This window comes from Oryx dammah, unplaced genomic scaffold (assembly GCF_014754425.2).
Source record: "Oryx dammah isolate SB20612 unplaced genomic scaffold, SCBI_Odam_1.1 HiC_scaffold_28, whole genome shotgun sequence".
In the NCBI taxonomy this organism is placed as follows: domain Eukaryota; kingdom Metazoa; phylum Chordata; class Mammalia; order Artiodactyla; family Bovidae; genus Oryx; species Oryx dammah.
Genome location: NW_024070212.1, coordinates 68,188,549 through 68,216,166, shown reverse-complemented (window position 1 = coordinate 68,216,166; position 27,618 = coordinate 68,188,549). Strand labels below are relative to the sequence as shown.

General features: G+C 39.2%; 1 protein-coding gene across 1 annotated transcript in view; it reads right to left on the bottom strand.

The window, feature by feature from the left end:
• Nucleotides 1-3,779: 3,779 nt before the first annotated feature.
• ERICH3 (glutamate rich 3) overlaps nucleotides 3,780-27,618 on the bottom strand; it is a 125,278-nt gene continuing 101,439 nt past the window's right edge. Inside the window, exons 12-15 of the mRNA XM_040232552.1 lie at nucleotides 26,610-27,053; nucleotides 14,314-14,439; nucleotides 6,658-9,032; nucleotides 3,780-6,054 (exon numbers count right to left, since the gene is read on the bottom strand). Of these exons, the coding sequence (XP_040088486.1) occupies nucleotides 6,676-9,032; nucleotides 14,314-14,439; nucleotides 26,610-27,053 (2,927 nt within the window). The 3' untranslated portion in view covers nucleotides 3,780-6,054; nucleotides 6,658-6,675. The remainder of the gene's footprint in view (nucleotides 6,055-6,657; nucleotides 9,033-14,313; nucleotides 14,440-26,609; nucleotides 27,054-27,618) is intronic.

Sequence of the window (27,618 nt, the reverse complement as noted above, 5' to 3'; positions counted from 1 at the left end):
AGAAAGGCAATGCCAAAGAATGTTCAAACTACCACACAATTACACTCATCTCACATGCTAGTAAAGTAATGCTCAAAATTCTCCAAGCCAGGCTTCAGCAATACATGAACCATGAATTTCCAGATGTTCAAGCTGGATTTAGAAAAAGCAGAGGAACCAGACATCAAATTGCCAACATCCATTTGATCATCGAAAAAGCAAGCGAGTTCCAGAAAAATATCTATTTCTGCTTTATTGGCTATGCCAAAGCCTTTGACTGTGTGGATCACATAAATTGTGAAAAATTCCAAAAGAGATGGGAAACCCAGACCACCTTACCTGTCTCTTGAGAAACCTCTATGCAGGTCAGGAAGCAACAGTTAGAACTGGACATGGAATAACAGACTTGTTCCAAATAGGAAAAGGAAAACTGGTTCCAGAATACGTCAAGGCTGTATATTGTTGCCATGCTTATTTAACTTATATGCAGAGTACATCATAAGAAATGCGAGGCTGGAGGAAGCACAAGCTGGAATCAAGATTGCCAGGAGAAATATCAATAACCTCAGATATGCAGATGACACCACCCTTATGGCAGAAAGTAAAGAAGAACTAAAGAGCCTCTTGATGAAAGTGAAAGAGGAGAGTGAAAAAGTTGGCTTAAAGCTCAACATTCAGGAAACTAAGATCATGGCATCCAGTCCCATCACTTTATTGCAAATAAATGGGTAAACAGTGGAAACAGTGTCAGACTTTATTTTTGGGGGCTCCAAAATCACTGCAGATGGTGACGCTTACTCCTTGGAAGGAAAGTTATGACCAACCTAGACAGCATATTAAAAAGCAGAGACATTACCTTAACCACAAAGGTCCATCTAGTCAAGGCTATGTTTTTTCCAGTAGTCATGTATGGATGTGAGAATTGAACTATAAAGAAAGCTGAGTGCCAAAGAATTGATGCTTTTGAACTGTGGCATTGGAGAAGACTCTTGAGAGTCCCTTGGACTGCAAGGAGATCCAACCAGTCCATCCTAAAGGAGATCAGTCCTGGGTTTTCATTGGAAGGACTGATGTTGAAGCTGAAACTCTAATACTTTGGGCACCTGATGCAAAGAGCTGACTCATTGGAAAAGACCCTGATGCTGGGAAATATTGAAGGCAGGAGGAGAAGGAGATGACAGAGGATGAGATGATTGGATGGCATCACTCAATGGACTCACTGGACTTGAGTTTAGGGAACTCTGGGAGTTGGTGATGGACAGTGAGGCCTGGTGTGCTGCATTCCGTGGGGTCACAAGAGTCGGACATGATTGAGTGACTGAACTGAACTGACCATTGCAATAATTAGTAATGTACATCTGATCAAAATAACACACATAAATTTTGATAAACCTTATACATGAAAAGTAAAAGTAGAAATGTGCGTTTAAGGTAGTGATTTCTATGTTTAATTAGTTTGTGTATCTGTGAACAAATATTATTTCCTGCTACAATGATAGTGTTCATCATCATTTGTTACTTTTTTTTTTTTTTTTTTTAAGATATACAATGGGGCTTCCCTGGTGGTTAGGATGGCAAAGAATCTGCCTGCAATGCAGGAGAGCCAGGTTTGATCCCTGGGTTGGGAAGGAACTGTTACCAATTCCAGTATTCTTGCCTGGAGAATTCCATGGACAGAGAAGCCTGGCAGGCTACAGTTTATGGGATTGCAGAGTTGGACACGACTGAGCGACTCACACTGACACAAGTACAGTATCTGTGCATGTCACATAAATAAACAAATGGGAATGGAGTTAGTTTGCTTGTATTGTGCACCAATGTCTACTTTGAACTCCTAAGTAATTTACCAAAAATGATGGACTGATAAAATACCAAAGATGATTTAAGAGGCTTATCAGCTGACAAGTCAATTAGGTTCTCATTTAGTTTTCTTGAAAACAACTGAAAACCACTTGAATTGCAGAAGGATTTATTAACCAGCCATTGAAGTCATTACCTTTCTCAATACCTGCACCATATTTCAAGTAATTTCTTTGTCATTTTGTGTCATCCCAGAGGCAACACAGTAAAACTGGTAAATGGATGAAGATCTGGCCTCTATTATGAATGAGAGTGGGAGATTGACAAAAGGGAAGACCTTGACTCAGGCTAGATCTCAGGCGGTCCATTTTATGACAAAAGTGTATATGGAGGTTGACATCCACAAAGTAGCCTTCATGCATCCTTTGAAAAGCTTCATCTCCCCTCAGAGGAACACTAGCTTGAGGGTCTCTGTGTCACATTAGTACCAAGTGCCTGAACAAGTGTGAGATTTCTCCTATAATTTTGTCCTTCCTATACCCTTTGATTATAAGCAGATGTTAATAAGACCAGGAAATGTTTGACAAAGGAGGCAGAGAGTAAGTTTTTCTATATTCTTTGGTATCAGCTTATCTGTTTCAGGTATTTCTATGTACCTCATTTTCTCTAATAAAAATGGGGATTTGCATCATTACAAAATATGACACAGTTGCACAGATTATTAAGTAGTCTGAGACTTCTGATTGGAATTTCAAAGGGAGTGTGCATTCTCAAACATCTAGCATTTTATTGTAGAGCTTATGTTTTCTGTTATTTTGAAAAGCATAGTTTTCCTGTTGCAAGGCATGATATTAGAGGGAAGGAGAAAACATAATAAAAGGGGAAAAAGGGTGAGTTTGAGAACAGCTTTTAAAGAATTCCAGTTGTATTTATTCTCTGTTCTTTTGTACCTCTTGTTTCTGGCCACGTAACTGGGAACATCTTTCAAATGACACAATCAGACGGTTTAAGAGACTAGAAGAAAATGTTATCAAGGTCAGAAGTCTCCTCTCAAGGGCCACAGTCCTTGAAGCTGTTGGAATATTTTACATACTAGATGAATCTTTTTTACAGTCTTCTTTTCTCAAATAATGATTTCCCATTGCAATCAAAATAATTGATCTTAGAAGTTTTAAAGAACTCAACTATAAATTTAAAACACAAGAGTTTACAAAGTCATAGAAAAAGCTTCACTCAAGTATTTCTGGCCCTGCTCTGGTTGTCCAGTGACTAAGACTTCAAACTCCCAATGCAGGGGGCCCAGTTTCCATCCCTGGTCAGAGAACTAAATCCCACATAACTCAACTAGAAATTCAAATGCCAAAACTCGGGATCCTGAATGCTACAACTAAAACCTGGCGGAGCCAAATAAATAAATATTTTAAAAATAAAATTGTTAATAAAAGAAAGAAATTCAAAACCTAATTCTTCCTATCTTTACTTTGGTTGTCTATTTTTCTTTTGAATTATTTAAATAATCTATCATATTCTTTGGTTGATACTGACTGGAACAGTAACCCTTTTCTTATTGATACATTATATATTAATGAGGTTTGATTTTTATCCCTACAAAGTAAATAAAAATATGTAAAGATTCACATATAATACCTTAGTATGTGTTTAATATTCCTCTTCCTAGAAGGAAGTGTGTGTGATTTTTAAAAAAGTCAGAGTTTGGAGTGAGAAGACCTGAGACTGATTATGATTTTAGACAAGCTACTTAATTGAACTTCTATTTGCTTATCTATGAAATAGTGATAACAGTTTTCCTCTCTGACGTTATTACATGTATGTGAAAGACATATGTAAATATAGAGTGAATATAAACACATATACTCAAAAATACAGACCAATGAAAATAATTCTCTCTGCTCTACTCTGTGGAGTTTAAATTTTAAGGAAATGACAAAGAAGATTTTAAAAGTCTAGTCTTATTTATAAAGGATCATGTATGTCTTATATATATGCATATGGTTAATTTATGCTTTTAATGATGAAACTAGGGAAAAAATCAGTTCAGTTGAACACATAAATAATTTTATCAACATAGTATTTTCAGAGAAAGAATTCACTTCATTAAACTATCACAACACTGAATTTCACAGTTAAACCCACATGCAGATTGTAGTATAATTTTACAGAATGTGTTTTGATGGAATGTGTTAAATATAAAATAATCCAATGCAATTTCCATTTAGCACATTGTACAAAATGAATTCTTCAGTGGAATTAACAAGTTCATAATCTCTCCCATAAGGTGCTATATATTCAAAGTGCTCTGTAGCAATGAGGTTGAGATCAAAGAAAAAATACTGTAGAACTCCACACAAATGCAGCTTAGTAATAAATGAAATTGGATATAATGGAGAGGAAACCTATTTTATAATGTAAGACAGTGGAGATCTATGATGTGCCATGAGTGATGTTCATCCTTAAAAGGGGGCGGGGCAGAAGGATTTCACATATATATCATTACAGTCATAATAAAAATGAGTTTAAAGTTGAGGTCATCACTTTTATAGTGACCATCATTTCCTCAAGTGAAAAGAGAGAAGAGACACAGAGGGTAGAAGAGACAGAAAGAGACAAAGTTCACGATACTTCTGCAATCCATTTTCCAACTGAGACTAATCTTCAATACAATCAATAGTCCGTGACAGCAGTTTTCAGACTATAGTGTACATCAGAATTACCCAGAGGGCTTGTTAAAACACCAATTGCTCTGCCCCACCCACAGAATTTCCAATTTAATAGGTATGAGATGAAGGCAGGAATTTGTATTTGGAACAGTTCTAGGTGATGCTGATATCCTGATCAAGGCCTCGTTTTGCGAACCACTGGTCCATTATATTAATACCTTTGATCACTGAATGACTCCTTTATTAAAATGAAACACACCTCTAAAGATAAAAAAAAATAAAGATAATATGCCTGATTTTTAGGGACATAGGGCAACCAGTGTGGACTGTATAATGATTAGGGCAGCAATTCTCAACTTTTTCTACACAGTAAAATCAACTGAAAAATTAAAACAACAAAACAAAAAACTAATGCCTACACCCATCTAAAACTAATTAGATCTGAATCCCTGGGGTAGGATCAAGGATTGATTCATTCATGAAAGTGCCCCATGAAAGTCTAATGTAGTGTAACTGGAGAATCACTGCTTTAGGACATCTTTCACCTCCTTACATAATGAAAAGATAGCAAAACATGCGCTCTTTGAGACACTGGTGTATGAACAGAGATGTCACAGGGAAATTTAAATCCCCAAGAGACACAGCTACACAACTATTTCTAGTGATATGGGGGCCAGGGGTAATTTAGAAAGCAGTCATGACTGTTGGTTTGCAATGCACTGCAGGGTTAGTTCACAGGTTTGAAATAACAGAACCTGGGAAGGTGAGCAGCATGCTAATTTAATCCGAGTTTCTTTTCCACTGAATGACACCAACCAGAGTCTAGAGTCTCAAATGTTGGCATACAGGCTGATGTGCAATGTTTACCTGCTATAATGATTGTTACTCATTTTACTCAGCTAAATTATTTACTACATTAATTTAATTTGAGTGGCCCTATAAATAAGTCCCCCAAGGATAAAATGCCACAAGCATTTACCTGTTCACCTCAGAAAGCAAGACTATAGAAACATGCAGAAAGAAAGGGCATTTTGAAATAAGATTTAGACGTTAAATTACTGATCTGGCATAAATAGAAAGCATGACTATTTATTAGTAAATAGACATGCCATGGAACCCTTTTCGAGAAGGGCTTACAGGTCTGGAGCAATCTTTAGCATTGAAGGTACCTGGAAGAACATTTAGAGCTCATTTTCACAGAAAAAGCCAAAGATTTTAAATCAAATGCTCATGTATGAAGCTGGGACTAATATGTGATTATAAATAAATAGGAATTTAAAGAAACCCCAGATATCAGGACTGGGCCTTTCAGGTAATCTTTGGTAAAAGTCAAGCATTTGAAAATGATCAGTTTAATTTGAATATAGACATGTTAACTGTGTAGAATTAGGTAAGAGCCTTCCAGTCCTCCATCAGAAACCAGCACTCTAGGAAGGAGCTAAGCACCTCTTCTCAAGGTGTGTGAGGTGCTACAGATCAGCTGGCAGACTGGGAATGGCTCAGACAAGCACAAGGATTAAAAAAAAGTTCTGGTGAGATATTCGGGTGAATCCTTCTCCTCCACTCCAAGTCTTCTGGAAGACATCTTGAAAATATCCTGAAAGACAATAAAAAGGATAGAACTATGAATATAATCACTCAGAATAGTAGAAACCAGGCATTAAGTATACATCATGCAAATAATAGAAATACAAGGAAATGCTAGAAATAATTTTGGTCTTTGGTTATAATCATCAGTATTTTACAGATATACGTTTTAACATGCTTCAAATATTTTAATATATTTTATTAATTTATGCTATATATATTTATTAAACTTCACAGAACTTCAGAAATAAAGACAGAGATCCCGTTTAAAGGCAAATTAAGCCTTTTTCCTTTTGTCCCCATGGCACACGCTCTCCTCTGTATCCATCTTCCTGGCCCTGTAAGGGAGAGGAGGAGGATCTCACTGCTTGAGAGCTGTGCTTGCAAAGACAGAGGCTGGGATTTAGAGTTGTAGAGGGGGTAGAAATGGGTCCCTGTATGCCTCTGGTCTGCCTGTCCATCTTGCCCAGCCCCTATCCTGATGGGCTCAGCAGCCCCTGGGACTGAAGCCTGTGTGTGCAGGCACTGATAAAGGGATGAGACAGCCCACAGGAGAAGAGGCCCCAGGTGGGAGATCTGTGTAATCCTGCAAACAGGTGGGGCTTAAACTCACCATCAGCCATGAAGTCTCTTAGGCCTTTCCCGAACTCAAGGAAACATCCAGGTCCTCACTTCCTCTTTGCACTGAACGCTCTTGCTTCTCTTGGATTTCCCTGCAGTTGGGCTTTTCAGGGAGTGTTTCTGTGTCCTGTGGACTCTTTCTCCTGGCCTCTGACCTGCTCTCTTGCGATAATTCCAGTCTAAATTCTTCAGCTTCCCCTGGCTCCTGCTCCCCATCAGGACTCCCCATCCCTGCCTCCTCTCCCACCACCTCAGACTCAGCCTCCAGAGTGGTTTCAGCCTTCTCTGCCTCCCCAGCTGCCCCTGGCTTTGGAACCTTCCTTTCCAGGTTAGAAGGTTCCTCTGGAGCCTCAACCTCAGCCTCCAGTGCCGAAATCGCAGTCATCTCCTCGGCCACTGACTCATCCTCCCTGCTCAGCACTGTCCTCTCTACAGCCACCTTCTCTGCAGCTGCTGTTTCTCCTGGCATCTCATACACTGTGTGCCAAACTTCCTCCCCAGCAACATCTGAAAAGGAGGAGACTTTATTTGCTTCTATTTTCCCCTCAGCAGAATCGTCCTCCCTCTCTGCAGCTTCTTCTGAGGCTCCTGCTCCTTGATGGGGATCTTCCACAGTCATAACCATACCACGCACGCTCCTGTCCCCCTTAGGGTCCCCATTCTTCGGCACTCCTGTCCCCAGTGTGCACTCTTTATCCCCCTCCTCCTCTGCGTCCTCATCCATCATGTCACTGAATTTTCCTGCCATCGTGGAATCTCCCTCGGGAACATCTTGGGTCAAGGCTGTGCTGGCTACTCCCTCTGGCCCCTTTAAAGGCCCGTCTTTACTCTTCCCTTCCTGGCTAGCGACCATGTCTTGATCTTTGGTTGCAGACCCCTGGGCCTCACCTGCATCCCTAGGAGTCTGCACCCTCTCTGTGGACTTGGTTTCGGGAGCTCCTGACACCCCCTCTCCTGCAGGGGGGCACTCCTCTTCCTGCTCTTCGCGGGCCACACTCTCACTAAAGAGCAGCTCTGCTGAGCCTCTGTGCTCTGTGATTCCGGCATCTCTCAGTCTTTCCCCACCTTCCCTCTTCCCCCAAACCGTTATGTTTTCTAGGGAATTTTCAAATCCAGGGGCTGCTTCAAACATGCCAACCTCCTTGTCTCTCAGGGAGTCCTCTCCTCGTTGCCCTACGTCTTCAGTCACTGCGGGTGCCCCCATGGCTGCTTCATCCTCGGCATCACACTCCATTTCATTTGGGGAGGCTTCAGTCTCTTCCTCTGGTCTTTCCTCCTGCACAGGTTCCCCCTTTTTCCCTTTAAGATTTTGTTCCTCTTCTAAAGTGCCTTCATCCTGAAGCACCTCTGCCCTTGTCCCCTCTTCTTTCTCAGATTCAGTTTCCCCCAGAGGTGTTTTTGACCTCTCAGCTTTCCTCCTCTCTCTCTTTTCTGAGTCTAATTCCTCAGGTAACATTTCTTTCCTGTCATCATCTTTATTAGACTCTGACTCCATCACCATCCCCTCCTTTTCCACCTGGTCCTTACGAAGTCCTTCCAGGCTGTCCACTGAACTCCCCATCTGAGTAGCCTCAACCTTCTCAGAAGTGGAGGAGCTCAAAGGTGTCTCCATCCCTGTGACTGCCTCTCTCTCTTTGGTTGGCTCGTCTCGCCCCAGCATTGCCTCTTCTAAACCCTCCTCTCTGTCAGATGTAGCGTCTTTCATGGGTTCCCTGTCCTCTAGGTCTGTGTATGCTTCCTCTTCACTGTCCTGCATGCCCAGCTTTGCAGACCCAACCACACTCACAGCCGCACTCTCAGACTCTTCCTTCTCTGGCCTCACTGCCTCTCTTAGGGCCGCTGTCTCCTGAGCACACCCTGAGTTCAGAGCTGCTGCCTGGCTTGCCAGCACTGCCCTCTCTGAAGCCTGCCCACCTTCAGAAGCTGCCTCCTCTGTCTCCAGCACTGTTTGCATCAAGGCCTGTGCCTCAGCAGCCTCACCTTCATTCAGACCTCCAGAGTCTTTTGCTACTTCTCCTTCTCTGGCACCTAACCCTTCTTTATCCTGCTTTCTATCCCCTTCTGCTTCTGCCTCTGCCTCAACTGCCATGCCCTGAGAGAGCTCTCTTTCCTCTGTAAACTGTCCTACTAATGCCAGCTGTTCTACTTTTGGCTTCCCCTGCCCCGAGGGAACCTCATTAACCCCGGCTTTTCCCCGCAGTGCTGTATCCCCTTTTCCTTCTGTGTCAGCATCCCTGTGTTGAGGACCTTCACCTTCCTCCGCTGCTTCTTTCAGCTCCAGGGTATGCTCTTCTGATGCAACTTGCTTGGACTTCTTGTTTGAGCTCAGTGCAGTCCTTTCCTCCACCACTAGATTCCTATCCAATGCTATAAAATAAGGTTAGAAATCAAGGTTACTTTAATCAAAGTGCAGGAGGAGACATTACATATAATTTTCTATATATAAGAGATATTTATATATAATATCAAGGGGCTACTGATATTACATTTCATTTCCTCAATTCTAGGATGCCATCAGCTGTAACATGCACCATGATTTAATAATGGCTTTTCGTGATGAAAAAAAAAAAAAGAGCTATCAAATTTAATGGACACACATTGATATTAAAGGAAATTGAACATCAGAACTGTTGAAAACAAACAAAAAAAACCCCATGTATTAGAATAATAAAATCTCTCTCCCTCCCTCTCTTTCTTATACACACACACACACCCATACACACATACATATATCCCACTTTTAAATGAAATATTAGGACTTGCAGAAAAAATCATGCAACAAGGAAAATAGTGAGGATTTCATTTTAGCAATCATTGTTCCCTACAGGACCATAATATGCTCGTTCTCAGCCTAGGTTTCTTGTACTCATGTGAGCATTTAGCAAAAGAATCATAATACAATATGAACTGATCATTATCCCATACATTGCTCCCATTAAAGCTGCTGCTGCTGCTAAGTCGCTTCAGTCATGTCCGACTCTGTGTGACCCCATAGACGGCAGCCCACCAGGCTCCCCTGTCCCTGGGATTCTCCAGGCAAGAACACTGGAGTGGGTTGCCATTTCCTTCTCCAATGCATGAAAGTGAAAAGTGAAAGGGAAGTCGCTCAGTCGTGTCCGACCCTCAGCAACCCCATGGACTGCAGCCTTCCAGGCTCCTCCGTCCAAAGGATTTTTCAGGCAAGAGTACTGGAGTGGGGTGCCATTGCCTTCTCTGCCCATTAAAGCCACTATATCCAAATTTAGTCATCAAATAACTTCATAGCTCAAGGTAAGACTTTATACTATAGATAAAAATTTGTGTTGTAGGTCAGAATACCTCCCCTCTACCTTCAGAAATTGATTTGCCTTTGGCAAAAGAGGATCACAGAGCAAGACAGGACTTTGTAGTCTGGGACAATTTTCAACATAAATAACCTACTTGAAGCATTTCATAAGTTTCTCATCCATACTTTCCTGCAAATCTGGGTGTGTTAGCTATCATACTTCAATAAATACAAGTTCAATATTTCTTAAAAGGCTCCAGATAGATTTCTTATCCTTTAGTAAATATGTGCATTTCTGTTGCAGTGATCCACACAAAATAAATAAAAGCATTCCAGACCAAAGGCCAAAGCATTTTAAATTTTCAACTGCAGAATAATACTTAGGGAGATTCAGTTCAGTTCAGTTCAGTTCAGTCGCTCAGTCGTGTCCGACTCTTTGCAATTCCATGAATCGCAACACGCCAGCCTTCCCTGTCCATCACCAACTCCCAGAGTTCACTCAAACTCACATCCATCGAGTCAGTGATGCCATCCAGCTGTCTCATCCTCTGTCATCCCCTTCTCCTGCCCCCAATCCCTCTCAGCGTCAGAGTCTTTTCCAATGAGTCAACTCTTCACACGAGGTGGCCAAAATACTGGAGTTTCAGCTTTAGCATCATTCCTTCCAAAGAACACCCAGGACTGATCTCCTTTAGAATGGACTGGTTGGATCTCTTTGCAGTCTAAGGAACTCTCAAGAGTCTTCTCCAACACCACAGTTCAAAAGCATCAATTCTTTGGTGCTCAGCTTTCTTCACAGTCCAACTCTCACACCCATACATGACTACTAGAAAAACCATAGCTTTGACTAGACAGACCTTTGCTGGCAAAGTAATGTCTCTGCTTTTGAATATGTTATCTAAGTTGTCATAACTTTCCTTCCAAGGAGTAAGCATCTTTTAATTTCATGGCTGCAATCACCATCTGCAGTGATTTGGGAGCCCATGCTCAAACTACCGCACAATTGCAATCATCTCACATGCTAGTAAAGTAATGCTCAAAATTCTCCAAGCCAGGCTTCAGCAATATATGAACCATGAACTTCCAGATGTTCAAGCTTGTTTTAGAAAAGGCAGAGGAACCAGAGATCAAATTGCCAACATCTACTGGATCATCGAAAAAGCAAGAGAGTTCCAGAAAAACATCTATTCTGCTTTATTGACTATGCCAAAGCCTTTGACTGTGTGGATCACAATAAACTGTGGAAAATTCTGAAAGAGATGGGAATACCAGACCACCTGACTGGCCTCTTGAGAAACCTGTATGCAGGTCAGGAAGCAACAGTTAGAACTGGACATGGAACAACAGACTGGTTCCAAATAGGAAAAGGAGTACATCAAGGCTGTGTATTGTCACCCTGCTTATTTAACTTATATGCAGAATACATCATGAGAAACACTGGGCTGGAAGAAGCACAAGCTGGAATCAAGATTGCTGGGAGAAATATCAATCACCTCAGATATGCAGATGACACCACCCTTATGGCAGAAAGTGAAGAGGAACTAAAAAGCCTCTTGATGAAAATGAAAGAGGAGAGCGAAAAAGTTGGCTCAACATTCAGAAATGTAACATCATGTCATCTGGCCCCGTCACTTCATGGGAAATAGATGGGGAAACAGTGGAAACAGTGTCAGACTTAGGGAGATTAGAGCTTCTCAAATGGTCCTCTCTATGCTTTCTATCAATCTAATCTTCTTTGTTTGTAGAAGACACTGGAATAGATTCTACAAAATAAGTTATAATGCCAGGGAGCCAACTTCCAAATGGTATAAATGTATAAAGTAGGCAAGTGTGTCTTCCTCGTGGTTTTCTCTTGCTTGCCCTTTTGGCTAACCATCTCACCCCTACCCCATCACCAACAATCTCCCAGAAAGCAAAAGCCCTGATCTTACTCACTTCATCCTTACTCTGTTACTCCATCTGAGACTGTCCTATATAACTGCAGTTCCTCTCCTAACACCACACATGGCTGTCCTTTGTTCCTCCTCTTGGCCTTTTATGAGCTATTAAACAAGCCATTATGAAGTTAGACAATAACAGCTGATATTACATTTCCCTTTAAAAATGTATTTGGAAGGTAACTTTTGATATATTCATTCAAAGGAGTAACAGAAACTTCCCCGGGAGAAGGGATAAGCTACCCACTCCAGTTTTGGGGGGTTTCCCTGGTGGCTCAGTCAGTAAAGAATCCCACTTGCAATGCAGGAGACCTAGGTTTGATCTCCCTGGGTTGGGAAGATACCCTGGAGGAGGGCATGGCAACCCACTCCAGTATTCTTGCATGGAGAATCACCATGGACAGAGGAGCCCAGGGGGCTGCAGTCCTTGGGGTCACAAAGAGTCAGACACAACTAAGCACACAGCACAACAGAAACCTCAGGTCTATCAGTAGGGTGCCGTTAAGTTTTATAGGAGGTCCTCAGCATACCACAGCAGTTATTTATTATATTAAATGTAGAGCCAAATGGGCTTCCATGGAGCCAGTTCACCTGAAAGAATACTGTTTGTTTTATTTCATTGCAGATTACTAGATTTAAAACAAAATTAAATGAAAGCCATGAGAAACAACATATCAAGTCTCTTTAATAGCATGTCTATTACTATTCAAATTCCTGCATGAAAGTATACTTCAATAGTTATAAAAAACATTTAAGCAAAGTCCTCTGTTTTGCTAAATTGACCTCTAAATTTATGGATTAATTAAAGAACATTCAGGAATACAAGGTAATAAAATTGCCTAGCCACTATGTAATAATATATTGTGCCTAAAAGTGGTAATGGCATCTAGCTGAGTTATTACACACACACACACACACACACACACACACACACACATAGGGGAGTCAGACATGACATTCCTGAAGCAAGGGAGAAAGCGTAATTGAAGCCCTTCTAAGAAATATCAATACAAAAACATGACGTGTTTTTGCTAGTAACCTCATGGGCTTTTGAAAAAAAATAATGAATATAAGAAACCAAGCAATATTCACAAACAGGGGCAATTTGATTTAGTGACTGAGTGTGTACTTGGGAGTCAGACAGATCTGGGTGAGAATGCCAGCTCTGCCACATAATTGTGTGAACTTGGGAAACATATCTCTAAGTATTCATTCTCTTATCCATAAAGTGATAATAGCAATCTTTGACTCACAGAATTTTTTTAAGAACAAACCATAAAATGCTTGGCACAGTGCCTGGCACACAGAGAGCCCTAACAAATCTTCCTTCCACATTCCCCTCTCACTGCATACAATATGCAATATTTTCTTGCTTGAATCAGATTTAATAGACAACAGCTACTCTGCCCGCGTTGCAGAAGTTTTGGGAGGTATATTAGAACTCCTCTGGTTGAATGCCCACTATGAAAGACTTGGATTCTTAAAGCCCCGAGTCCTTCTGCAACTCAGTCCACTCAAGTTCAGGTGTCACCTGGCCCTCTCCACATTCCCTGGGGGAGCTTGAACTCAGGGAGCCAGTCTAAGTGCAAATCATCTGGCTGCTACTATTTGTCTTGAGTAACAAAGTCCTTTTTCTCTGACCCAGGAATCTTGTATCTTCTGATGCAACTGTGAAACTGGCTAATTTGTCTGCTTGAAAATAGAGTGAAATCTCAAATACCTTACAGGGCTTGATGCCCATCACTAAAAACTGGATGTGGGGGGTAATGTGACCACATGATGAGTACAATGAAGCCCCCTCTCCCTCCCCTACTTCCACACACACATACATGTATTCAAATCGGGGTATTTTAAAAAAATTATCTACTAAATACAGGGAAACCTGATTTCAAGGACACAGGCTGTGTGACTAGATATGTATGAGTCATGGTCTGTTGAGTCACTCTAATTGGCACTCCTGCAGCTGGAATACTCATCATCCAGAGCCAGGTCATTTGCTGATGGCAATGAATTCTTGCCTAATTTTAAAAAATGAGGAGTTCAAATAAATCATCATGAAATGTGTCTGGGCTCTTCAAGTCTCCAATGGGTCAGTTAGGCACATCCACCTAACTGGGCGACAAGCTAAGAAATAAGATTGGTCTGAAAATCCCTACCAATATTTTCTGTTATTTGCAGTCCCTTTTTTTTTTTTTTACTATCTGAAATCCTTTTTTAAAAAACAAACTCTAGGCACCAGTGTATTCAAAAAAAAGAATGATAACTTTCATATCTGATGTCAGCTCCAAAGCTCCCCTTAATGCCTCTCAACCACCTCCTGCCATCACATTCACTGGTCAAAAAGAAAAGAAAGACGGAAACCAGGATAAGAAGATGAAAGATGGAAATGGCCTGCCTTTTGCAGAGGCTTTCTGAAGAGCTTTCCTAGGTAATGATGTACCCTTACCTGCACCCGCGTCAGCCTCCCGCTTCCTTGAGAGCTTCTCTCCTTCGTCTGTGCTGCTAACAGCGGACTTGGGGTTATAGCAGTAGTGGAGGCGAGAGTCCACAGCTTCAGCTGCTACCTGTTCAACTGATTGGAGGCCACATAAAATACCAAAAGGAATGAAAAACAAGTCAAGCAAACATTATAAGTGAAACAGCAGCAAGTGGGGTTAATTTAAAAGCATTCACATTAAGACCCTGTTTTTAAAATGTCAGGATTAAACAATGTTCAAGCTATGATTTCAAAATGAAAACAAAATAGGAAATCATGAAGTAAAGAAATCCATGCAAAGAGAAACTTACATTAAAAAAAAAAAAAAAAGAGGCAACAGCCAGAAGCAGTGACAGATTTGCCAAAGGCACATGCAATGAAACGACTGTAAAGGAATTTAGTTGCCTTTTCCTTTTTAGAAATGTGTTATGGCTTTTATAATCCCAATCATCACTATTCTTTTAGATCTCTAAAACTACCAGAACTGACTATACTATAAGCATTTCATCCATTAGTAGATATTTCAGTGATGTGACCCCAACACTCCCTGTGGACAGAGCAGAAAAGATATTGCATAATTCCCATAAATTTGACAGTAAAAGCTGCTGTAGACATTTCTGTTTACCTGCACTGATTACTAGCACTGAGCTTTAGGAACACAAAGACCTAAAGAGTTCAAGTTCCATACTAACTGTGTCACCTTGGGCAAGTTCTTTAGCTTAAGGCTCAGTCTCAGCTTCAGTATACTCATCTGTCAAAAAGAGATATCTTAGTGATTATATTGGGATCATTAAATGAAATAATACCTGTGGAACATGTTTATATTTAACTTATTAGCAAGTGCCTAAGAATCTAATAGGGCTTCCTTGGAGGCTCAGTTGGTAAAGAATCTGCCTACAATCAGGAGACCTGGGTTTGATCCCTGGGTTGGGAAGATCCCCTGGAGAAAAGCATGGCAACCCACTCCTGGAGAGTGGAGAATTCTTGCCTGGAGAATCCCCATGGACAGAAGAGCCTGGCAGGTTACAGTCCGTCCTTGTCTATATCCCTTGCTTATCATCGGATCCTGTGTCTAAATCTCTGACAGCTATCATTACACCACTTCCTGGTTAACAGAAGCTCACAGAAGAATACTAGACCTAGATTATCCCTTTTATATAAAAACATAGTTTCTCCAAAATATCCTCCCTATCTTTTTCTCCCTTTCTTTCTTTGCTTCCCTTCTCTCTTACTTTCTTGCTTTCTTTCCTCTCAGATAGGCTGATCCAGTTGATCCAGAGACTGTACTTCAAGAAAAGCAGAACTAGAATGTGATCCCTTGCTCAGTTTAAGGTGAGTTGCTAAGAGGCAGTTAGTTACTTACTCATCCCTCTGTGTTTGGAAACAAAGAGTGAGAGATCTGGTTCACATAACTTTCAGGGAAAAAATGGAATGACTTAACTGCATTAATCTTAAGAGAAAAAAAGGTGGAAGTGGAAAGAAGTTCATCACATAGGCCAAATGTATTCTCTGTAAGCAGTCTTTGAGCATCAGTTTTCCTCACTCATCCAATCCACCAAATATAAAAAGTTTTTTTTTTAATAATAATATAATTTAGAGATGACATCAACTCATGACAATTAGGTTATCATTGTTTTTTTTTAATCAAGTCAATCCTTATTTTAGTAACTTTATAACATAGTATGTATAAGTTAGATATCGTCTTTCCTACTATACTAATGCTGGCACTGTTTAACTAGAGAGTCTAAATAAACAGTGTTTTAGGTCTTTGTGTACAAATCTGCTTGACCTACTAAGCAACAGAAATCCCACGGTTGGCAGGACAGGAGGGTGGAGGTGAATCTGATTTGGTATCAATTACTGAAGCTCTGTTTCATCAGAGCCAACAGGACATCTAAGCTTTGCCCCAAGCAGTCCACAGGCTATAAAGAAATATGGTTTACTATACAGTTACAGAATCGTTATGTTGTATACTTGAAATTAATATAATGTTGTGTGTCAATGATACCTTAATAAAATATTTAATATGATTTACAATAATAATAACTAAAATAAACGATTAGCAGCTATTGAACCAAAAGACTATTCTAAGAAGCCAAACAGTACTAGCATAATCTGTAAATTACAGACTCACTCAGAATTTCCTGAAGCATGTAGTCCTTCTTTCTCAGGACTGTAATCACCACTTGCCCATGTCAGCTAGCTTGCCCCTGGAGGGTTAGGTTTTGGAAGTCAGTGACAGCCTGTACAGGTAGGTGCTGCCTGATTCAGATTTAGCAAAAATGGGACACCAGCCTGAGCATCAAGGATTTATTAGGTGCGAGATCAGAAAAGGCCTCACTTGGTCATTTTTTTCTCAGATGTTCTTTTGAAACTGAAACTTAAAAGCAAGACCTCAGCCGGTGTCTAACCTTGACTGTTTCCCACCTACTGTACGGGAGGACAGTGCCTGCTGAGACTCCCGTGTCAGCAGTGTGACACATTGCCCTGTTTCCTCTGTCTATTTACCTCTTCTTCCCTCAAGGCTCTGCTCCTTCACCTTGCTATATAGATGACCATTAAAAGCAAAGAGAACTGTCAGTTCCCATAGCATCTGCAACAAAATGGAAGAGGCTCATACAGAGAATTCCACAGGAAAACATCTTTTCCACTCAAATGCTATAGGATACTTCGAGATATTTTTAAAATACCAAAATATTATTACATTACAGTATTAGCTTTCTATTATGAAACAAACATTTTACAAATAATATATGTTACTTTCCCCAAGTATGAAAAGAGTACATATTCACTACTTGAAGCTTGAAATAATAATAATTTAAAAATGCAGAGACAATACAACTAAATACAACAACAATATCCTAGATTCACCATTCAGAAACAACTACTAGTCAACATTTTGGCAGGTTTCTAAGTATTTTTTTTTTTACTTTACTACTTCTATAGATAACATTTTGTATCCCATTTTATTCATTTAGCAAAATGTTGTGACTGTTTCCATGTATCATTTAATAAGAACTATTCTTCAATAATTGCATGGACTATTCTAATAAAGATTTACTAAAATTTGGCTAACCAATTGCCTGGTGTTAAATGTTGAATTGTTTCTATTTTTTGTGATTATAAAGCTACTTCAAATATAGCTCATAATTATTTTATTATTTCTGACTATTGCCTCAGTATAAATTCTTGGAATTATTGGGTCAAAGAACATGATAACTTTTAGACACTTTTGATATATGTTTCTCTATGTTCTTCAAAAAAGGAGTTATCAATTAATAATTTCACCTCTAATGATAAGGGGTCTTATGTCCCTGTACTATTATAGACAGTTTCTCAGTTTCCACCAATTCCTTCTAAATTTGATAATTTAGTCATTGAAAAGTGGTGGCAAGGGTATGGTTTTCAATATTAGTAGGCAAGCTTTCTAAATTCATTCCCTTTCCTCTGCTTCTTTTGAGGCTAAACAAACCAGCAATTCTGTATCAGAAGAAAGTTTTGCCAAGAATTGTTTATCTGAATTTTAAGAGCCTAAGAAGACTCTGATGCTGGGAGGGAATGGGGGCAGGAGGAGAAGGGGATGACAGAGGATGAGATGGCTGGATGGCATCACTGACTCGATGGACGTGAGTCTGAGTGAACTCCGGGAGTTGGTGATGGACAGGGAGGCCTGGTGTGCTGCGATTCATGGGGCCGCAAAGAGTCGGACACGACTGAGCGACTGAACTGAACTGAACTGAACTGAAGAAGGCCATATAAACAGAGTAAATATATACCCAGGTTTATGCCAAGTTCCCGGTCACTTTGAAAACTATGACTGTTCTTTGATCATTTTTTGTGTCGCCAATCAGTTATCTTCCCAGCAACTCACTGAGACAAAATTCATGCCTGACATCATCTACCTACACAGTGAAGATGTTCGTATGTTACCTTTGGCATTGAAACATGGCTTACAAAAACCCAGGATTAATTACACCTCAAGACCACACCTGTTCAAAGATAACAGATTCAGAAAGCTAAGGTCTATCCTCTACAAAGTGGCGAGAATAATCTTTTCAAAACTTTACGCTTATGTCATTTGTATGCTCTGATTTTTCCAGTGACTTCTTATTGCAGAATAAAATCCTCCTAATGGCATAAGGTTTTTTTTCCCCTCTGGCCTCATCTTCTCCCACTCTCAGCTTGTCCATTCTGCTTCTGTCACACTGACCTCCTTCCAAATTCTTCACTCAAAAACTATGCCCCCAATTTAGACTCTGCATTTGCTGGGCTCTCTGCTTCTTGTGCTTCTTCTTCAAATGACAGAGTAACTGACCCCTGCACCTCATTTCCCTCTCTGCCCAAGTGTCCCCTCACTGAAAGAGGCCAGCCCTAAAAAACACTACCCCTTCCTCAAACCATGACTCTATCTCTTTGCCTTGATTTTCTTTTCTGCTAGCACTTAGCCCATATGCCCCATTACATGTTTGTTTTTCACTTATTGGGCATATCTCCTCCCAGAATATAAACTTCAATATAGGCAAGCACTTTGTTACATTCACACCGAGAACAGTGTGGCATAACACAGATACCTAACAAATATTTCAGAAGGAATCTATGAAAACAAATAGCTATATGCTTTCACAATTCACTCAGAAATTGTATTTAGAACTGCAACTCTTAATGCATGATTTTCTTGTTCTTTCATCAAGATCATTCTATCCTGCCTACATGATGATAAAATTGCATTTTATTTAAATCCTACTGTTTAGGTTTATATTACTTGGCCAAGCATTATGACTTCTTCTGATTCAAATATGAAAGTATAAAATGCCTACTTCTATATACATTTTACATTATATAAAACTTTATTCTTAATATTTTATTTATATTCATAATGTATGAATTATATTAACTTCACAAATTAAGGCACATGAATTATTCCACCATGAGAATACAATGTGTCACAATGCATTAAGACAGCTTAAACTAAAAATAACAGAGAAAACTAAATACATGTAAATAACACTATGCTCTATAATACTGAATTAACTCCCAAGGACACTCTCTCATTGTAGCTAGCAACTATAATCTTTTACTTTACCCACTTCACTGCATACGACTTATCTTTTCTATAAATTCACCTGATTTTTTGGTGGACTGGACAAAACCTAATTAAGTGTGACATATCATAAAATACTTAGAAGGAAGCTATCACTTTATGTTACCAATGTGAAAGGTATGAAGGCATTAAATGCAGTACTTTACAAATTTATCCATTGCTATAAGTGAAAACAATCCAGATTAAGTTATATTAAGTTAGACACAACAAAACATCATTAATTGTGTGTGACTTTTTGGCACTGAGACGTTCTTAACATAATCACAATTTTTATTCGAAGTCTAGTGGAAAATGATTAATTCAGTGCTATGCAAAATGAGATAGAATCTTTTACACATTATCTCAGCCCCCATTTCATTTCAACCTAAGGTTCTAATCAGGGAGCTAAGTAAAATATTAAAATATACACATTTCAATCTTCACTAGCTTTCTGGTTTAATTTATATAAGCTAAGTTTTGCAGCAGAGTCACCTAAATGACCTTCATTTCAAGCACATAACTTTGGTTCCATCCCTTTCTCCCTCAGCCACCTAAGTGAAGATTTAATTAAGGAGAAGGAACCACCATAGCCTCTCTGCTTGGCATCAATATAACACATGATGCATTCAAGATCTGGTTTATTTTATCTGAAATTTTCTTAGGAATGTTTACTCATATAAAGACTTTTGAGAATATTTGTTATTACCTATTATTTTAAATATTTACAAATTTATTGCATCATTTCCTTGAGTTTATCTTAAAAACATCAGTACCCAACTGTTATTAATCTACTAATCCTTAGAGGTTTTGATACCATAATTCTTTTACATTATCCTGAGTATTTTACAAGGTCCTTGTGCTATTTTGCTTATAAATGTCTTATTTTCCACTGTCCTTTAATCTCTCTGCCTTTAGGTCTCTCTAACCTAGAAATTTTATTCCTTTGTGGAAGATAGGCCATAAAACAAATCTACCAATTCTTACACAGAAAGCATTATTTAAGAAAAGTTGCAGAGTTATAAGATACTAAGGTGATACAGTGGCATAAAATGTACAGTAAATAAGAATAAAAGTACAGTTATATATGCAGATATGAAAAGATATTCAAGATATAGTGTTAAGTGAAAACAACTTGTAAAACAAAATGTATCATGTTTCTATCTGCATATAAAAATGACACCTGTATACATATATAATATGTAGAAGGCAATGGCACCCCACTCCAGTACTCTTGCCTGAAAAATCCCATGGACGGAGGAGCCTGGAAGGCTGCAGTCCATGGGGTTGCTGAGGGTCGGACACGACTGAGCGACTTCACTTTCCCTTTTCACTTTCATGCATTGGAGAAGGAAATGGCAACCCACTCCAGTGTTCTTGCCTGGAGAATCCCAGGGACGGGGGAGCCTGGTGGGCTGCTGTCTATGGGGTCGCACAGAGTCGGACACGACTGAAGCAACGCAACAGCAGTATATATATAATATGATACATTTAGATATGTTTATATAGAGAGAAACTTTTCTGAAATCATGCACACAAAAAAATACTTATCCACAGTTGCTCAGGAACTGAAAATATTGCTCAGGAAATAGAGAAAAGGCCAGGCAAGGAAGACCCTAGCTTTGATCGTATTCTCATCCATTCTGTATTATGAAAACTTTTCAACCAATCTTTTATAAGAAAAAAATTGTTTCAAAAACTTTAAAATGTCTATTACCTTTGATCCAGAAATTAAACTTCTTGGAAACTAGTCTAAGAAAATAATTATTAATTTTAAATTATCTTAGGTAATAAGATATTAGCATACTATTAACAGTAGTGAAAATAGGGGAAACTTAGGGAAATGGTAAAATTATGAAAAAAACACAGGATGGAATAACACACAGACATTAAACATATTCATGAAGATTACATAATAACATAAAAATATTTATGTTATAAGGTTATGAATAAAAAGCAAAATACAACATTTTATAGAAATATGACAACATAGATTTGTAAACTCTAACTTTAGAAATAAAAAGCCTGACCAAATGTTGAAAGTGATTTTTGTGTGTGATAAATCCACAGATATTTTGAAGACCACTTTTCACAATCTCCTAAATGTTATTTTGTAAGCTATTAATGAAAAATAAACACCAAAAGAGTTCTGGAACATACGTACACACAGTTCAGTTCAGTCACTTGGTCGTGTCCGACTCTTTGCGACCCCATAGACTGGAACACGCCAGGCTCCCTGTCCATCACTAACTTCTGGAGCTTGCTCAAACTCATGTCCATTGACTTGGTGATGCCATACAACCATCTCATCCTCTGTCTTACCCTTTTCCTCCCATCTTAAATCTTTCCCAGCATCGGGGTCTTTTCCAATGACTCAGTTCTTTGCATCAGGTAGCCAAAGTATTGGAGTTTCAGCTTCAACGTCAGGATCCTCCCAATAAATATTCAGGACTGATTTCCTTTAGGATAGACTGGTTGGATCTCCTTGCAGTTCAAGGGACTTTCAAGAGTCTTCTCTAACACTGCAGTTCAAAAGCATCAATTCTTTGGCACTCAGCCTTCTTTATAGTCCAACTCTCACATCTATACATGACCACTGGAAAAACCATAGCTTTGACTAGATGGATCTTTGTTGGCAAGTAATATCTCTGCTTTTTAATGCTGTCTAGATTGATCATAGCTTTCTTTCCAAGGAGCAAGTGTCTTAATTTCATGGCTGCAGTCACCATCTGCATTGATTTTGGAGCCCCCAAAAATAAAGTCTCTCACTGTTTCCATTGTTTCCCCATCTATTTGTCATGAAGTGATGGGACCAGATGCCATGATCTTCGTTTTCTGAATGTTGAGTTTTAAGCCAACTTTTAAAGTCTCCTCTTTCAATTTCATCAAGAGGCTCTTTAGTTCTTCTTCACTTTCTGCCATAAAGGTGGTGTCATCTGCATATCTGAGGTTATATATTTCTCCCAGCAATCTTGATTTCACCCTGTGCTTCATCTAGCCCGGCTTTCACATGATGTACTCTGCATATAAGTTAAATAAACAGGGTGACAATGTACAGACTTGACATACTCCTTTCCCAATTTAGAACCAGGCTGTTGTTCCATGTCCAGTTCTAACTGTTTCTTCTTGACCTGCAAACAGATTTCTCAGGCGGCAGGTCAGGTGGTCTGGTATCCCCATCTCTTGAAGAATTGTCCACAGTTTGTTGTGATCCACACAGTTAAAGGCTTTGGCGTAGTCAATAAAGCAGAAGTAGATGTTTTTCTGTAACTCTCTTGCTTTTTCTGTGATCCATGGATATTGGTAATTTGATCTCTGGTTCCTCTGCCTTTTCTAAAACCAGCTTGAACACCTGGAACATTCACAGTTCACATACTGTTGAAGCCTGGCTTGGAGAATTTTGAGCATTACTTTGCTAGCATGTGAGATGAGTGCAATTGTGTGGTAGTTTGAACATTCTTTGGCATTGCCTTTCTTTGGGATTGGAATGAAAACTGACCTTTTCCAGTCCTGTGGCCACTGCTGAGTTTTCCAAATTTGCTGGCATATTGAGTGCAGCACTTTCACAACATCATCTTTTAGGATTTGAAATGGCTCAACTGGAATTCTATCACCCCACTAGCTTTGTTTTAGTGATGCTTCCTAAGGCCCACTTGACTTCAGACTCCAGGATATCTGGCTCTAGGTGAGTGATCACACCATCGTGGTTATCTGGGTCATGAAGATCTTTTTTGAATAGTTCTTCTGTTTTTGCCACCTCTTCTTTATATCTTCTGCTTCTGTTAGGTCCATATAATTTCTGCCCTTTATCCAGCCCATATTTGCATGAAAATTTCCCTTGGTATCTTTAATTTTCTTGGAGAGATCTCTAGTCTTTCCCATTCTATTGTTTTCCTCTATTTCTTTGCACTGATTCCTGAAGAAGGCTTTCTTATCGCTCCTTGCTATTCTTTGGAACTCTGAATTCAAACGGGTATATATTTCCTTTTCTCCTTTGCCTTTAGCTTCTCTTCTTTTCTCAGCTATTTGTAAGACCTCGTCAAGCAACTTTTTGCCTTTCTTTTTCTTGGGCATGGTCTTGATCACTGCCTCCTGTAATATGTCACGAACCTCCAGCCATAGTTCTTCACACATTAGATCATAAGAAAGTCATAAACCTTGCCATCTAATGTTGAACTCATTTGAATGAAAAGATAACAAAATGTTTTAAAACTATAGAAGTGATCAAGTCAAGAACACAGATTTCCCATAATAGTTGAGAAAAACAAAAAACCTGTACACTTTTCATTTCACAAATCCAAAGAGAAAACCCACTCTTTTCCAAGTGACATGATTCTAGTCGAATGCTTCTATTAGTCTATGCATCACCTAATTAGAGCCCATATTATGTGCAGATTATTTTACAGAAAGCTGTCTACTTTCATAAATCCAAGTAAACAATCTAGTTTTCTGATGTGGAAATAAATGAAATAATAATGTCAAGGTTGCTACTGAACTTTAACATTCTACCTTTTGGGTCAGCTGTTTGCTAAATTGTACAAATATTCTAGATTATATTCCATGTACCAGAACTGAATGATGAAATCCAAGATCGAACTTTTGAATTATTTTATTAAAGAGCTTCAAATGTATTTTAATAAGAATCCTAACTCACATATGGCAAAATCATTTTGAAAATGTAGAGGGTCTTAATGTTATCATTCTAGGGCAGAGATTGGCAAACTTTTTCTGTGAAGGGCCAGACAGTGAATCCTGAGGACTTCGAGGGCCATAAAGTCTGTTGCCACTACTTAACTCTGTCCTTGTAGAGCAAAAGCTGCAACAGAGAATATGTAAATAAATAAGCATGACTCTTTTCAATGAAACTTTATTTTCTGGAACTGTAATATGAATTTATTATAATTTTCATAAGTTATCACATATTCCTTTGATTTTTTCCAATTATTTAAAAATGAAAAAAAAAAATCTTAGCTCACAGGCAATACAAAAAGAAAAGTGGTAGGCCAGATTCAGCCTGTGGGCTGAAGTTTGTCAAACTGTTCATCAGAGTTTTCAACTTATTCTGAGCTAATATCCTACTGGAGAGAAGGCTGAGCGCCGAAGAATTGATGCTTTTGAACTGTGGTGTTGGAGAAGACTCTTCAGAGTCCCTTGGACTGCAAGGAGATCCAACCAGTCTATTCTGAAGGAGATCAACCCTGGGATTTCTTTGGAAGGAATGATGCTAAAGCTGAGACTCCAGTACTTTGGCCACCTCATGCGAAGAGTTGACTCATTGGAAATGACTTTGATGCTGGGAGGGATTGGGGGCAGGAGGAGAAGGGGGTGACAGAGGATGAGATGGCTGGATGGCATCACTGACTCGATGGAAGCGAGTCTGAGTGAGCTCCGGGAGTTGGTGATGGACAGGGAGGCCTGGCGTGCTGCGATTCATGGGGTCACAAAGAGTCAGGCACGACTGAGCGACTGAACTAAAAAAAAAAAAAACTAACTAAGCTAATATCCCTTGCTACTTCCCCATATTCAGCATGCTTTTATCCTCCTCCATCCCACCTTCAAAATCTTATCTAACCTTTAAAGTCCTCAAATATGTCCTTCATGAAAACTTTCTAGGTGTTCTTTATCAAATGGGCCTTCTCTTCCTTTGAAACTTTCATTTGTACTTTCTCTGGTTTTGTACATGACTACTGACCTTGTCCAGTTATGTATATGCCAAGCCTTCCTTTTAACATTTTGTGGATGAAACCCTCTCTTCAGTTCAGTTCAGTTCAGTTCAGTTCAGTTACTCAGTCATGTCCGACTCTTTGCAACCCCATGGACTGCGGCATGCCAGGCCTCCCTGTCCACCACCAACTCCCAGAGTTTACTCAAACACATGTCCATTGAGTCGATGATGCCATCCAACCATCTCATCCTCTATCGTTCCTGTTCTCTCCTGCCTTCAGTTCTGTCCCAGAATCAGGGTCTTTTCTAGTGAAACCCTCTCTTACACATTTTTTATTGACCATGGTGCATGGCAGAAGGTTAATGATGATAGTTGAATGGAAAGATAACTATTTGACATCCTCAATTCCTGGATATGGGCCCCAGTGGTTTAATAACAGCTTTTAAGTTTCTAAAAAAATATTATAGACATTAAAAATATTATAAGATTTAAAACATAGATAGATTTTAGTAATATTAAAATGTGACAACAAATTTTACATTGGAGTCAAAAAGAATGCTCACCATGTCGGTAGAGAAGACAGATGGAGAGATGGGAGAGATATAAGGCACGGGGTGCTATGTGAGAGCCAAATATCCACAGGACACAACTCAGTCCTTTAACTGTCCTCCTAGTGTTGAAAAAGTATCAGACCTTCCACTGCCTGTGATATCAGGGCCTGATCATCCTGGGACACGTCTTAAGACTTTCAGTGTCACATTGAACTTCCTATACACCCAGGAAACTCCTGGATCAGAAAGTTACTCAGCTTCAGACAACTCAAAATGAAGTTTGGAGATTTCTATGAAATCTTTAAATTTTCATTTAACTCTAAATTCCTACTGCACAGATGCAATAGGAGATGTTCAGAAACTGGAGCCACTCTCCCTAAATTCACATCCTAGGAATGTTTCTTATTATCTATATGATCCTTGACATCTTACTTAACCTCTCCAAACCACAATTTTGTCATCTGTTAAAAAAAGAGACAATGACAAGAGAACCTAACTCATGGGGATATTGGACCACTGCGAGGATTAGGCGAGTTTCTATATGTAAGTACTTAGCACTATTACATAGGAAGCATCTATCAGTGTTAGCTACATATACAGATGACTGCATATTTATAAAAGAACAAATGGCATTGCTAATATTAAACAACCTCTAAGAAGCCACGCATACCCTTGCCTTCAGACATGTATTGTATTTTATTTGATTTTTGAGATAGAACTGCCATAGGAAGGAATTACAGAAAATAGGAGACAAGCTATATAAGAATTATCAAGTAATTTTTAAAATGCAGTAGGAGGAAAACAGCAAGCTGAAAATACATGTATGGTTATGTGACATAGACAGAAATAGGAAAAAATTGAATCCTTCTGGCATTATCACAACAGTATTTCCCAAGCTTTGGCAGAATGCAGTGATCAAGATCAGGTTCCATGCACAGGGACAATGGCAGGTCAACTCAAAGGCCATACTTACCACCTTTATCCACCCTATGGGGACCTGCCTTTTTGTCCTTCACCTTAGCAGTGCTTTCTTCCCAAAGCTTACTCTTACTCTTTTCTTTTTCTTCCTTGGAAACATGTTCCCTGGACTTCTCAAATAAGCTCTCTGCAATCACTCCAGTTCCTTTCTCTGCTTCTTGTTCAAGAACATTCTCCAGATTTTCCTCTATCAGCAGAGGCTTGGTCTCCACATCTGTTTTTATTATTTCTTGTTCTTCAATTTCTGGAGAATCTTCAGTTGGAAGGTAGGGTTTTCCTGGCTTATCATTTTCACTCAACTCTTGAGAAGATGGACTTCTGACACTTTCATGTGGACTGTTTTCAGCATGGGTCTCCTGGTCCCTCAGTGCAGATTCATCTTCACTAGAACTAGAATATGGGTGACTTCTGGATGAGGTTGATGAAGCAGTTTTTCCATCTATGAAAAATAAAAATGATGATATCACTGTATTTTCATAAGGGAAAATTTAATAATTATTTGTGGGAATTATGTTCATAATTAATCATATTGACATTTTAAATATAGTTTAATAGATTTGATTCCCTTTTCCCATATATTCCACATACTTATCATGATAAAGAAAAATCGATGTAATCTGTGAGTCTATAAAAATTTTTAGTAGAAAGTCACATTTGAAAACAAATAGTATTTATTTTTTGAAAGCCATATCATTGGAAAAAAACTATCTGTTTTGTTATAGAAGAAATGGAATAATCTTTTACTTGTTCAGCAGGAGCACTTATTTCAATATCATCTTGGGTAGCCACAGTATTCTCTGTACATAAAGTTTATATTTTTATCTATTGCAACACCCACCATACTAGTATAGTCTGGTAGCTGAGTATGGTAAAAATAGCCATTATTGTTGTTGTTCAGTCACTCAGATGTATCTGACTCTTTGTGACCCCATGGACTGCAGCATTCCATGCTTCCCTATCCTTCACCATTTCCTGAAGTTTGCTCAGATTCATGTCCACTGAGT